General features: G+C 38.6%; 1 protein-coding gene across 6 annotated transcripts in view; it reads right to left on the bottom strand.

Moving 5' to 3' along the window:
* Positions 1 to 5,187: 5,187 nt before the first annotated feature.
* The window catches only part of fgf13a (fibroblast growth factor 13a), a 117,501-nt gene continuing 110,993 nt past the window's right edge, over positions 5,188 to 11,695 (bottom strand). For all 6 annotated transcript variants that reach the window (XM_042418791.1, XM_042418793.1, XM_042418790.1 and 3 more), the window contains 2 exons: positions 10,954 to 11,152; positions 5,188 to 7,172 (listed from right to left, as the gene is read on the bottom strand). In XM_042418791.1, coding sequence (XP_042274725.1) covers positions 7,036 to 7,172; positions 10,954 to 11,152 — 336 coding nt within the window. In that variant the 3' untranslated portion in view covers positions 5,188 to 7,035. The remainder of the gene's footprint in view (positions 7,173 to 10,953; positions 11,153 to 11,695) is intronic.

The raw sequence follows: 11,695 nt of genomic DNA, 5'->3' as shown, positions 1-11,695 counted from the left end.
TATCAGAAAGTAGTGTACAAGCCATGGACATTGCTTTTTCATTTCATTGTAGGAATTCGGAAACTCAAATGAAAGGGTGGACAGTAAATATAGTGTACTATATTGTACATATGGAGTGTTTTTACTTTTGTTAGTCTTTGGCTATATACGATTTCCACATTATTTTTTTCTAAAATATTGAAATAGGGAGAATATGTAGGAAAAATTTCTGCATTTTGGTGATCCGATGTGGATGTAAACAACATCAAATTACAGCTGAAAGTCAACACTGTAACCTCCGTAGTCATTGATTCATTTTAAATTCAGCGTGCTGGAGTACAGAGCCAACACAACAACAAATGTGTCACGAATTCTGTGTTCCAGTATATTCCCTTTCAGTTTCTTTCTCAGTAACAACAACCGGGTCGTGGTCTCATCTCTGATAAACAATCCACATTAAATCCCACTGTAGCCTGAAGAAAAAGCAGGAGGTGACACCTCAGCTGTACTGCACCTCTAATGGGGGAAGCAGAGATGTCTGTTGCTATTTGTGGTGGATATTATCAATGTGCATTCTCTGGGCAACGTGTCTTACCCATCTTTTCTGCCTGTCCCTGGTGCTCCGATGTGCTGGTGACACTGATAAGCGGAGGTGCAAGACACTCTCTGCTCAGGGTAATCTGTTGAGAGTGAAGCTACTGCCTTTTCTGTGCCAACCAGAGGAACATGGGGAGGATGATGGAAGAGAGGTTGTTAGAGGGACAAATACCAGCAGACTCTATTTGGACTCTCAGCTCACAGAGGGCACAAGGGTGTCAAGGGACAAAGAGGCCTGGTATTTTCAGGGTTAGCCGTGATGCATTTCATTCAGTTTCATCAGTTTCTTGACCTAACAAGCTTTTCATGCATGAGCTGAAAGCTACAGGGTTTTAGTCGGCTTGTGTCTTGGGCTGCTGTCACCTGATACATTTATATTTGTAGGTTGTTTTGTTTTTTCATGTGAAAGCCCAGGCATAATATGACAGCTCAGTGCACTGTTACACAATAACTAAAGTGTCACTCATTTCTGCTGTTTTCTCCCTAGGAGGTCTTATGCACAACTTTGTTTCCTGACGCTAGCTGGCTGGGTGACTGTATTTATCTCGCTGTTAAGCTTTTCTATCCCATTTCCTTCTGCTCTATCACATTTTCTTTGTCCCTAATCCTTTCTGTTTATTCTTAGAGATATCTCCAAGGTTTAAAGCCATATAGCATGGCATTTATAGTCTGTTAGCTTGAATTTTTTCCCTCTTTTTTGTATAGCCCATTTTCAGAGATTTGGACTTGTGAAAAATGACAATAAAGCTTTACGTTTAAGTAGCCAGATTCTTGACAATACACAATTTTTCATCCACCCTTTTCATCTGCAGATAACATATCAATGTGTAGCGTAAATTAGGTCTAAATTGTCCACAATAAACAGATAAAGAAGGAAATTGAGAAGGAGCACAGATGTGAGCTGCAGCTGCCCCTCGTGGGAGGCTTCTGCGTCAGACAGTCAATTAAATCCAGTTGTCTTTGTCTTCTTCCGAAGGTTGTAAAAGCATCAATATTTCTGGGAAGCTGCACTTAACTCAGTTTGTTGTACATTAAATTGTGTGCAAAATACAAGGAGCAAATCATTTAAGCTTGTAGTAATTTCATGCATTGACTTCTTGACTGGCAGTTGGGAAATTGTTTCCTGTATAACACACCTCTTGTGACAACATTGTAAGAAAAGAATTGTAAAAGGCAACAAGACACATCTGTAACATCAACATTATAAGTGAGGAAGAGCTCTCAAGAATCCCAATGGAATATTACATTTTATGAAAAGAATATGAAAAATATGAGTTTCAAACATGACTCTTTATCAGTCTATCGATCTGGATTACAGGTTTTTCACTTCTAGACTAGAAAAGCTGATGACTGATATGCATCAACTATGCAAACACAGAACAAGTGTTTTCTTTTGATACCACTTCACAAAAAAATTTATTTAGTTATTTATGATTTAATCAATCATTCATTAATGCCTTGCTTACTGTTACTTTATGTTTTATTGCTGATTTGTAAAGCATTAATGAATAATTCATCAACATCAATACATTCAATAATAGCAAAATTAATGTGGCATCAAAAGAAAGAAGACATTGCTGTGAGCGATGTCATTAAATGGTACATACAGTAAAGCGAATTACATTCATGTAATTTCTGTATATGTTAAGAATTTTTTTTTTAAAGTGCGATAGTGAAGACGATGACCAAGATGGAGAGACAGAAGGGGAGACTGGGTGAGAGAGAGAGGGGGAGAAGTGAAGCCAGTCAGCCTGTGCTGGCAGTGATAAAGAGTAATAAGTTATAGCATTCGCAGGTACACAGTGCTCACATATATCACAGCTCCATCAGTTCTGTCTGATTCGTGACAGATAATTGCAGATTGATCTCACTCAAGATCTCAAATCCTCGCACACTGGCGTGACAATAGCTTTGCTTGATGTGTGTGTATATGTGTGTGGCTTTGTGTGTGAAAGACACACACCCTCAGGATTTGCATCTGCTCTTTTTGCAGGCTTCATGAAGACTCATTAGTCTGGCCAAGTGACGGGCAGAATAACTGATTGGTCAGTGAGTGAAAGAAAGAGAGAGAGCAACAGAGGGAAAGAGAGAAAGAGATGCCACAGAGGGAAAGTGGCCGCTCCTCACATCACCATCTCTGAACAAGGCAGGCAGGCCTCCGTTAATAAATTGGACTGTCCCATGCTAATGAATGGAGTCTAGAGATGGGCAAAAGGAAATGAAGGGAGTAGGGGGATGTCAAACTACATGAACGATGAAGTAGCTCATATCAGGGCCTATATTACAGAGGCCTATTAGTCCTGTGTCTCTGCTGGCAATAGGCGTAATGAGGCAGTCTCCAAAGACCAAATTGATGCCTACTCTATCTCACACTCTGAGGATGAAGAGGGAGCCTATTGTACAGTTGTACAATTGGCTGTAGTAACCAGCAAAAGTCTCTTTTGCGCTTATATTATTGAACAATGACACAACTTATATCTTTAGACTAATTAAGTGACAAGTGAGTGTTCACTCAACATTTTTCAGAAGAACTGTCCATCCATTGTCCATCACAATGCTGTGGAAACTTATGGTCCTTATTAATGTTTAAAAGCACTTTGGATGGAAGAGGATCAAAATTTTTAACAGCAGTCTTTTGCACTTTTGATGAGATTCCTGGTGCTTGCAGATTACTTGGATTATTTGCTTTGATCGAGAAAACATATGCAGGCTGGTAACATATTTTTATCATTTCTGTTAATCGTAAACAGAAAGACACATGTAATATATAGCACTACAATTTTGCATTGGTACTATTAAGCTCACTATATATCAGAAAGGGTTTTTTCATTAACTGATTACTTTTTTACATCAATAGTAAGCATGAATAGTTAATATTTTACTATGAATCATTTATTTTTCAGCATTTTATCATTCATCATTCATCATTCATTCATCTCATAAAAATGATCTCTGGGCCATTATGGTAATCAAGTCTCGGTGTAATCTTTTTTACTACTATAAAAATCATAATAAATTTACACTCTGACATCAAGCCGTGCATTGAACTGACCTTTGACATTTTAAACAAAGTATACTGAACTACTACAAGTCCTTTTTAGAAATAATCCATATTTGTAGGCTACTACTTAAATAAATCAATCTCATGCAAGAATGCTTCACGCTGAATCAAATCCTTGAATTTTGGTGGTCAAGCAGCCTCTGTTTATATTTGGAATATACGTTGGGCTTTTTAATATTACACTTTCCAGGTGTGCCAGCGTACCATATATCCCCACATTATGTACATATAATATCTCAAATAACATGATACAGTATTCTGATACTTGATGTATTGAGGTGGTGGAGGTGTTCAATAAAATTGATTGTTCTTTAACAACCACTCTTTGAGCTTGACAGTTTATTAAGAAAGGGAAACATTTCCAGGAGGTGGTTTTTATGTCACTGATGTGTAGTAAATTCAAATTCAGAAATTATTGCGTACCGTATTGCTCTTTCTGTAAATTTTTATTTAAATGTTTATCTTTAAATGTCTGTTAGCTGAATTCTTTTGAATTTTCAATAGCGGTTATTTCATAAAAATGGAAAGTAATTTGTCTTTTATTTACATATCTTATTAAATACATTTGTTCAGAAAATCAATTCAGAAAACTTCAGTATTCTTGTTGTATTTCCCATTGCACTCTCTACAATAGTATTTGCAGTCAGGTTGCCTTTTTTCTTCCATCGCTTGTTCTTTGTGTCACATTTTTACCCTCAGCATCCCTGACATGCACTGTGGGTGACAATCAGAGTAGAGTGATCATGGACAAAACCCCTAATTAAAGAAAGTGCTTCTTCCCGAGATGACAGAGACAGTGTGGGAGAGAGGGCTGACCTTATTAACAAAGCCTAGTAGGTTAACACAGTGTCATGCCATCATTCAGATCATCCTTTCCCAGCTTGTCTTAGTAGTGACGGACTTGCTGTGTAATTACTACCTAGTGTCATGTCCTCTCTGCACATATTAAGACCCTATAGCACTGAAGTGTTATGATTTTACCCATCATGCACAGCCTGGATGTGTGATCTTGTGCCTTGGTGCAAATGGGCTTTATCTGCTTGGAGGACAAGATTTGAATCACTTTTACCATGGCTTATCTCAAGGTCAGCCTTTTGGAAAGAAGTAAAAGTGATCCTGCTTTTGCTTACTTATTGTGATGTTATTGAGCAAAGGCAGCAATCATACAGACACACGATAGAGCCACAGCAGTGGAGCAATATCCAGTTATCTAGTCTTCAGATTTTCAAATCCAAAAGAGATATTGATTTATTAGCTAGAATGAGCTCATAAGCCCGTCTACCGGCCTCAACTCTGAGGCAATTAAAGGCATATCCCACGTCTATGTGATATGTTGGTGTCCACAAACAGGAAAGAGGCCAGGTATGAGTGTATGTTCAGTAGTTTCTATCTGAACTCTAATTCCCACAACACAGTCTTCTCTATAATTGGAATGGCTGTAGGCTGGACTATATAGGTTATTTTGAGTACATAAATAAGGCAAGTGATGGGACAAAGAAGAAAGTCTGACACATTTTAAAAGTATATCTTAATATAAACATTTTATTCAGTGCATTTTTGTGTATACAACAAATAATAAACAACTGGAAGTTATCAGACAGCCACAATGTCTGCCTGTATATGTTGTTTTATCAGATTTAGCCTGGTAGTTTGGAACACATGATCCAACATGGGTTAATACACATAGCCTACATCATGCAGCTCTAGACCAGAATTCCCTGCTTTCTCCCATGCAACAGATAGGTTCACCTAATACAAACCACCTCTGGAGGAAACCAAGAAAAGAAAGCCTCCCAGAAGCATGTACCAGAAAAAAGTTATGTAGCTGAAGGGAAGAGAGTACATAGCCCACAAAAAGGGTCCTTTTTGTACATAATTGTGTTTGTACATGCCCTGTGCAAGAAAGGGAAGATGTTCATTTTTGAATGTTTTTTTCTTTTTTTTTCCACTTTTACAAATATGACGTGTCCTATAAAATGTTAAGCCACCTAAAAGTCCACAGTATTCTTTTTTAATATAGAAAATATTGTCACCACAATAAGTTACTCAAACACATAACAAGCATCCTGGGAAGGGGCTTGCACCATATTCCTATGGTGAACTGTATCAGTCAATAGAAGTCGACAAAAAAGGATGGCGGGGAGGTCGAATTATGACACAAGCACAAAGGGAGGAAACAGATCACGAGGACAAGAGACGGAGACATTGTGACACAGTAGAAACAGAAGGGAATGGGGACACTGAATAGTCGTTTCATACCTCGGCCATCGAGCATATCAGCAAAAAGCACAACATCAAGCACGCTGACAACTCCAAAGTGTTTAAGATCACTTCCTTTTCCCATTGTTCCATTGTTTCCAAAATCTTAGCTTTCTCTCATCAAAAATGTACAATAAAAAAAAAAAAAATCCAGCTTTGCCTCTATACTGGCTTGGTTTTCAGCGGCTTAAAGGGACACTCTTTCGTTCAGTCTTTGGTTTGCTGGAACCCCTTTCAATGGTGCAACAGCAACAAAAATACAAATACTGAACAATGACAAGGGAAGAGAACAAGAGGGGACAAAAACAAAACCAGTTAAATAAAAAGTCAAATAAATCAAATAAAAAGCTCCCAGCTAATTCAGAAAATTAGCAAAAACCAAGGTGCAGCTGTGGCATCTCTGAAAAGAAAGAAAAAAATTGCAAGAGCCACACTGTCCCTTATATTTCAGGTCAGCTGAACATAGGCTTCATTTTCCCATGCTAGAGAGCTCAGTCTCTGAGCGTGTGCACTAGGATGCAGGAGAGCTACCGTCTGGCTGGCCACAGTCCCAGCAGCACTAGGCTGTGCCACACCAGGGAGTTTATAGGCTTTGTATTCACAGAAGCATGGATGAGACAAAGATCAGGGCTTGTACTGTACCACTGCAGCCTTGTAGACCAGCACCGTTACTGGCTTTCCTGAACGCCTACATGTCTAACTTCCTGCCCCTGTCTGACAGATGCACGAGTGCTTGGTGTCTACATGACCTAAGAAAAGTTACTGTCGACAGGAAATTAGGAAAATAAAAAACATGAAAAGATGAGCTAACTGGTATGCTTTCACCACCAAAAGAGAATGATCAAGGTAATAAATAAATCTCAAGCCCAAAACAAAACTTTTAATTGTTTTTTTTTAAGTCCAGAATGGTATATATGCTGTGAAGTTTCTTACTATTGACGCTGTTTTGAGACGGAAACAATGAGTGACCAGGATGGTACCTAACTATTTTTATTAATGGTGTCTAGGTGTATGTGTGTGGTATATGGTATCGTAGCTAGTCCTGAACCGCTGATCGGAGAGAGAAGTCTGCTTGGATTCACGCTCTGCTGGAGGTAAGGTTTCGTGGTTCAGCCCCAGGCCTGGGTGCGGCTGCCGGGCTACGTTGACTCATTCTGGCTCACGGCTTTGCCTCCGTTGAGCACAGCTGAGGCACTCCGACTCTTGGTGGGTGTGCCGCTGCCAGAGCGGGAGAACTCTGTCAAGTCATGAAGGGATGGCTCTCTGTACATTGCCACTGTGGAAACACAAGAGAAGCGCATTCACGTTACAAAAACAACAACAGAAAACAATAATGGTAATTAATAGGATACAGGTATCAATGAAAAAATTTGCAGAATGCATCCTGTGTTGGTATAACATGAGATTTTACTTATAATTTCCTGCAAACTGCTGAATCAAGCGGTGACAGCAGACCAGGTCGGTGCTGAACTAAAAAAACAAAGCCTATGTTCACAGCATGGCATTATAAATTCAGGAGTTGCTAATGCTTTGGCTTTGCTGTGTATGCAGCATCGGCCCAATATGCTTCTCAGCAGCCTTTTTCCTAAGAAATATCAGTAATCTGAGGTTCGCAGTCTTTGGTTTCAGGATGTTGTCAACATCCTTCTGCCCAGAATGCTATTTGATGTTCATCCCTAAGGGAGTCTGTGGCTGAAACAGCAAACCCAGTCCTTCAGACACTTCACTTAGCCCAGCATTTTTGTTACAGCAGCAATCCAGAGACCATCCCTGTGTAAACACATCAATCACCAAAGCAGGATTTCATCGGGAAACTGCTGATGATTGGTGCCAGTCTTGTTAGTGACAGTATTATATGATTATAATGGTGGATGACTGACCTCAGGATTATGGTATCACCTAAACGCTGCCGCTGCTATTCATTTTTAAACATAAATCCCCAAAAACAACCATCCATATTGTCATTTTTTCCCATCCCTGTACACAAATCTTCCCATTTTTCCAATGACAGATACCATTCAACAGACTACACACTATCCTGATAAAGGCAGCTCTTTGTGGCATGCATCAGGACTTTAAGGAAGAATTGTAAGAGGATTTTCCTGTTTGGGTTTGAATGACGTGAACTGAACTTGCACAGTTGCTTCATCCAAAGGAAGACAGAATGAGAGGCTGTGGGCTGAGATTCACAGACTGGAACCAGAAGAGGAGTGAGTAATGGCTGGAGGAGATGCCATTGCCAGAGCAGAGACAGCTTCTTAATTGGTGCCCTGTAACACCACTGCCTCTGAATCTTTATGAGCTGCCGGAACAAATTCTCCTTTATTTCTCTTCCTCCCTCTTTCCCTTGCAAAGCTCTTTCCAAACCACTAGCTACATGTGGAATTTAAATGATATAAAAAGATTTTGTAAATACTGTGCATTACGGGCTATTTTTAAAGTTTGTGCAAAACATGGTGATGTCTTACATCTTTCGGTATTACAACAAACATGTTTTTTCTTTTTCTTTTTTTTTTGGATTTGCTGTTGGACCTCAAAAAATTATATTTCTTCTTTTAGATAAAATACACACAAGCCAGCTAAAGTCTCTAGCTTTTGGAATCAGTGAGAATTACTGTCTCACTCAGCCTACATCTATCTTCGTTATTCTCTCTTACTCTTTCTTAGTATTTCTCTCAGCATAAAGCAAGGCAATCATTCTCTGGCGATTGCTCTTAAGTGTTTTTGAGACCCCCTGGATGGCCAGTTAAATGAAACTGAAAAGCTATTATAGTGATCTCAGAGGGCAGACATGGACTCTTAATAGGATGCTGGCTGGAGGAGCTCCACCAAAGACCCAAGAAGGGGCAGCGTCATACTGGCAAATAGAAGAAATTAAGAGTTTACCTCCAAAGTGGAATATCCAACATTGAAATCAATGCTTATAACCCCTCATATATTATTAAATAGTTTATAGAAGTTTAACATTTTTTACAACATTGGTATGAAGATGATGTGTCTTTCCAAGAATATTTCATCTTTAATTTGAAGCGTTGTGGCTTGATCTCCATTTTAAATAAAAAATATATGAGCATATATGCCTTAATTTAGCCTTACCACAAAATTCTGTAAGTCTGTAAGTCACAATTCTGTAAAAAAACATCAGTCTATGAATCAAAATATCCATTCTAATACCCCCCCAATCCCAGCGTAATATACAGTAAATGAAAGTGACAGGGCAGCAACTCACTTGAGGTAAGCAAAATATATACAGATATCAAAGCAGCTACACATAAATAATTAAATTTTTGCCTGTGTCACCTATGGTACTCATTGATAATTTTATGATAAAATACTACATCTGGTACTTCATAAAACCAAATAGTCACTCTAGGTTTAAGACTTAATGATCTTTTGACCCAGTTAGTCACCAATAATAACCTGGCAGAACCAGTAGGTAAGTTAATATGCAGCCACACAAAATGTAGTGAAACTATAAAAAAAGAGCCAGTTGTGACAGACCCCAACTACTCAACAATCAACAATCTGAAGGAATTGTCCTCTTTTCCTCATTGTTTGAGTATTTTGTGCTGCAAGCCTTTCATTTCTTACTGAGAAAAAAACTCAGAGTGCTCTCCTTTTATCCCACTGAGGAGAAACAGATTCTCTCTCTGCCTCCTCTGTGTTGACAGGTAAATCTGTGTCTTGTTAAAGATGAAAGGACTGTGGCCTTTTCAACAGAGAGCACAGTACCATTTCTCTGTCTCTCCTCCATTTCCTCTGTTCTTCACTACCACACACATTGCATGGATGGGTGTGGTTCTGTGTGACTTTATTGTAATGAAAACTAAGTCCTTGGTGCTACTATTTAAAGGATTTAAACGTTATTGTTCCTGCTCATTCTGGTCACAGACAATGGCTTGGCCCCATTCTACACTGTATCTGCAGTGGAGTGTAACCAGCTAGAGGAAGCTAGGTCCATGCCAGCATCTCTAAGGAGAATGCTAAACGGCAAGGAGTCCTGTAGAAAGCAGCTCATTTAGTCTTTACTGAACAAGGACAGAAGGTATAAAGAAAATGGGCACATTTAATCGTGGAGAGAAGCTAGTGGGTTTTCTTATTGTGAACAATAACCCCTTTGCCAACTAGAAAAGTGACAGTACTGAATAATCAAGAGGCTTTCTCAACAAATTATGTAAGGCTGCACCCGACTCAGAATTTTGTCAGTCGAATCGGATTTGGCTGTTCAATATGAAGATTCCACTATTTGCTCCTTTGTTTTTCATATAGACTATCTGGCATCAGAAGATCAATTGGCATGAGTTTCAGTAATGATTTCCACCACATTAATATAGTCAAACGCAAGAGAGTCATGGGAACATATTTTTGAGCATTTAAAAATCAATATAAGACAGCTGCATATGGTGCAAGATTTGAATTGCGGCCTATTTGAATTGCTGACATAGAGTGTCGGGCTACCATATGGATTTGTTTGAATAATGAGACAGTCAGCAAACATGTATTTCTGTTTAAATCAAGCTTATAGCCTATTTTTTTTTAAAAAACAACAAATGAAACAGTTTAAAATAAATTAACAGCATCTCTTCTTCAACAGGATAAGCCTACTTCTTTATTTCTCTTTAAACATAAAAACTAATAAACAAATCTAAACAAGAATAAATTAAGAAATAAAATTATCGAAGATTGGAATTATTTTTTTAGCATTTATTATTTTTAGTAAGCGTGCCAGCTAACCTTGCTAGAATATGAATATGAATATGAATATGTTTATGTTTCCCCTTATTTAGAATTCCTCATTGAAATATTATCCCTCTGAATTTTTGTAAGCTTTTATCGGTTTTATCTGGTTATTGTAATGCACACTGACTGACAAAACAACTGCTTGACTTGAACAATCTCCGTCGACTGAGAGGTCTCTGACAGATGATTCGAGTCATCGACTTTCAAGGGGCAGCCTTAAAATTATGTAGTTAGGGGAACTTTAGCCCTAATGCCAAGCTTGGCATTGTCCTTAATGTTTAACAGTAAAATGTAAAAGAGGCTCTGGGCAGGCTCACCTTTTAGAGGTTTGGGAAGGAAATGGGCTGCTGGCTTGTTCTTCTTGACATGGTTCCCCTTCATGATTTCTCCTTCCTTGTTCAGACCGAGGTACCAGCCCCTGCCTGACTGCTGCTGCCGGTATATCATGGAGGAGTATGTCACATAATAGTTCTCGAACACCGACTCCTTGAATTTGCACTCTGGTGTAAAGTGTTCCTGGGGGGGGAGAAAGGAGATACAGATACAATGTATAGTAGTTGTTGGACAGTAATTCAAGAGTTGTTGACATCCTGTTATGAACAGAAGCAGCTGAAATACAATAGTTCATTACTTGAGAATGCAACTTAATCACGGTACGCTGCGCTACACATCCAACACGCACTCGGGCATAGAAAGAGCGAAGGAGCTATCTCAAGTCTTAAGCCCCTGCTTTAATTTTTTTTCTCTTGAGAATCTTCTAAATCTATTCATTCCATTTACTGTAGTAAATAATGTAGCACTTTGTGGCATAGATAACAGTGATATGACAGATACAGAGGAGCATTAATAAAATATACAGGCAAGATGAAGAGTATATTCTCATTTTGCTCCTAGCTGTTAATTATGTATGGGCACTTCATTATCTTTCAGAGTATTGTCTGCTGTATTTAAGATTTTATTGGACATGATAGTTTATTACTATGTATCTAAGTAATAAACGATATATTTAAGCACTGACCTTTGTAAATTACAAAGAATGACTGAGATGCTTTCACAAGG

The sequence above is a fragment of the Thunnus maccoyii genome, chromosome 8 (genome assembly GCF_910596095.1).
Source record: "Thunnus maccoyii chromosome 8, fThuMac1.1, whole genome shotgun sequence".
Taxonomy (NCBI): domain Eukaryota; kingdom Metazoa; phylum Chordata; class Actinopteri; order Scombriformes; family Scombridae; genus Thunnus; species Thunnus maccoyii.
This window is presented reverse-complemented; position numbering and strand designations above follow the sequence as displayed.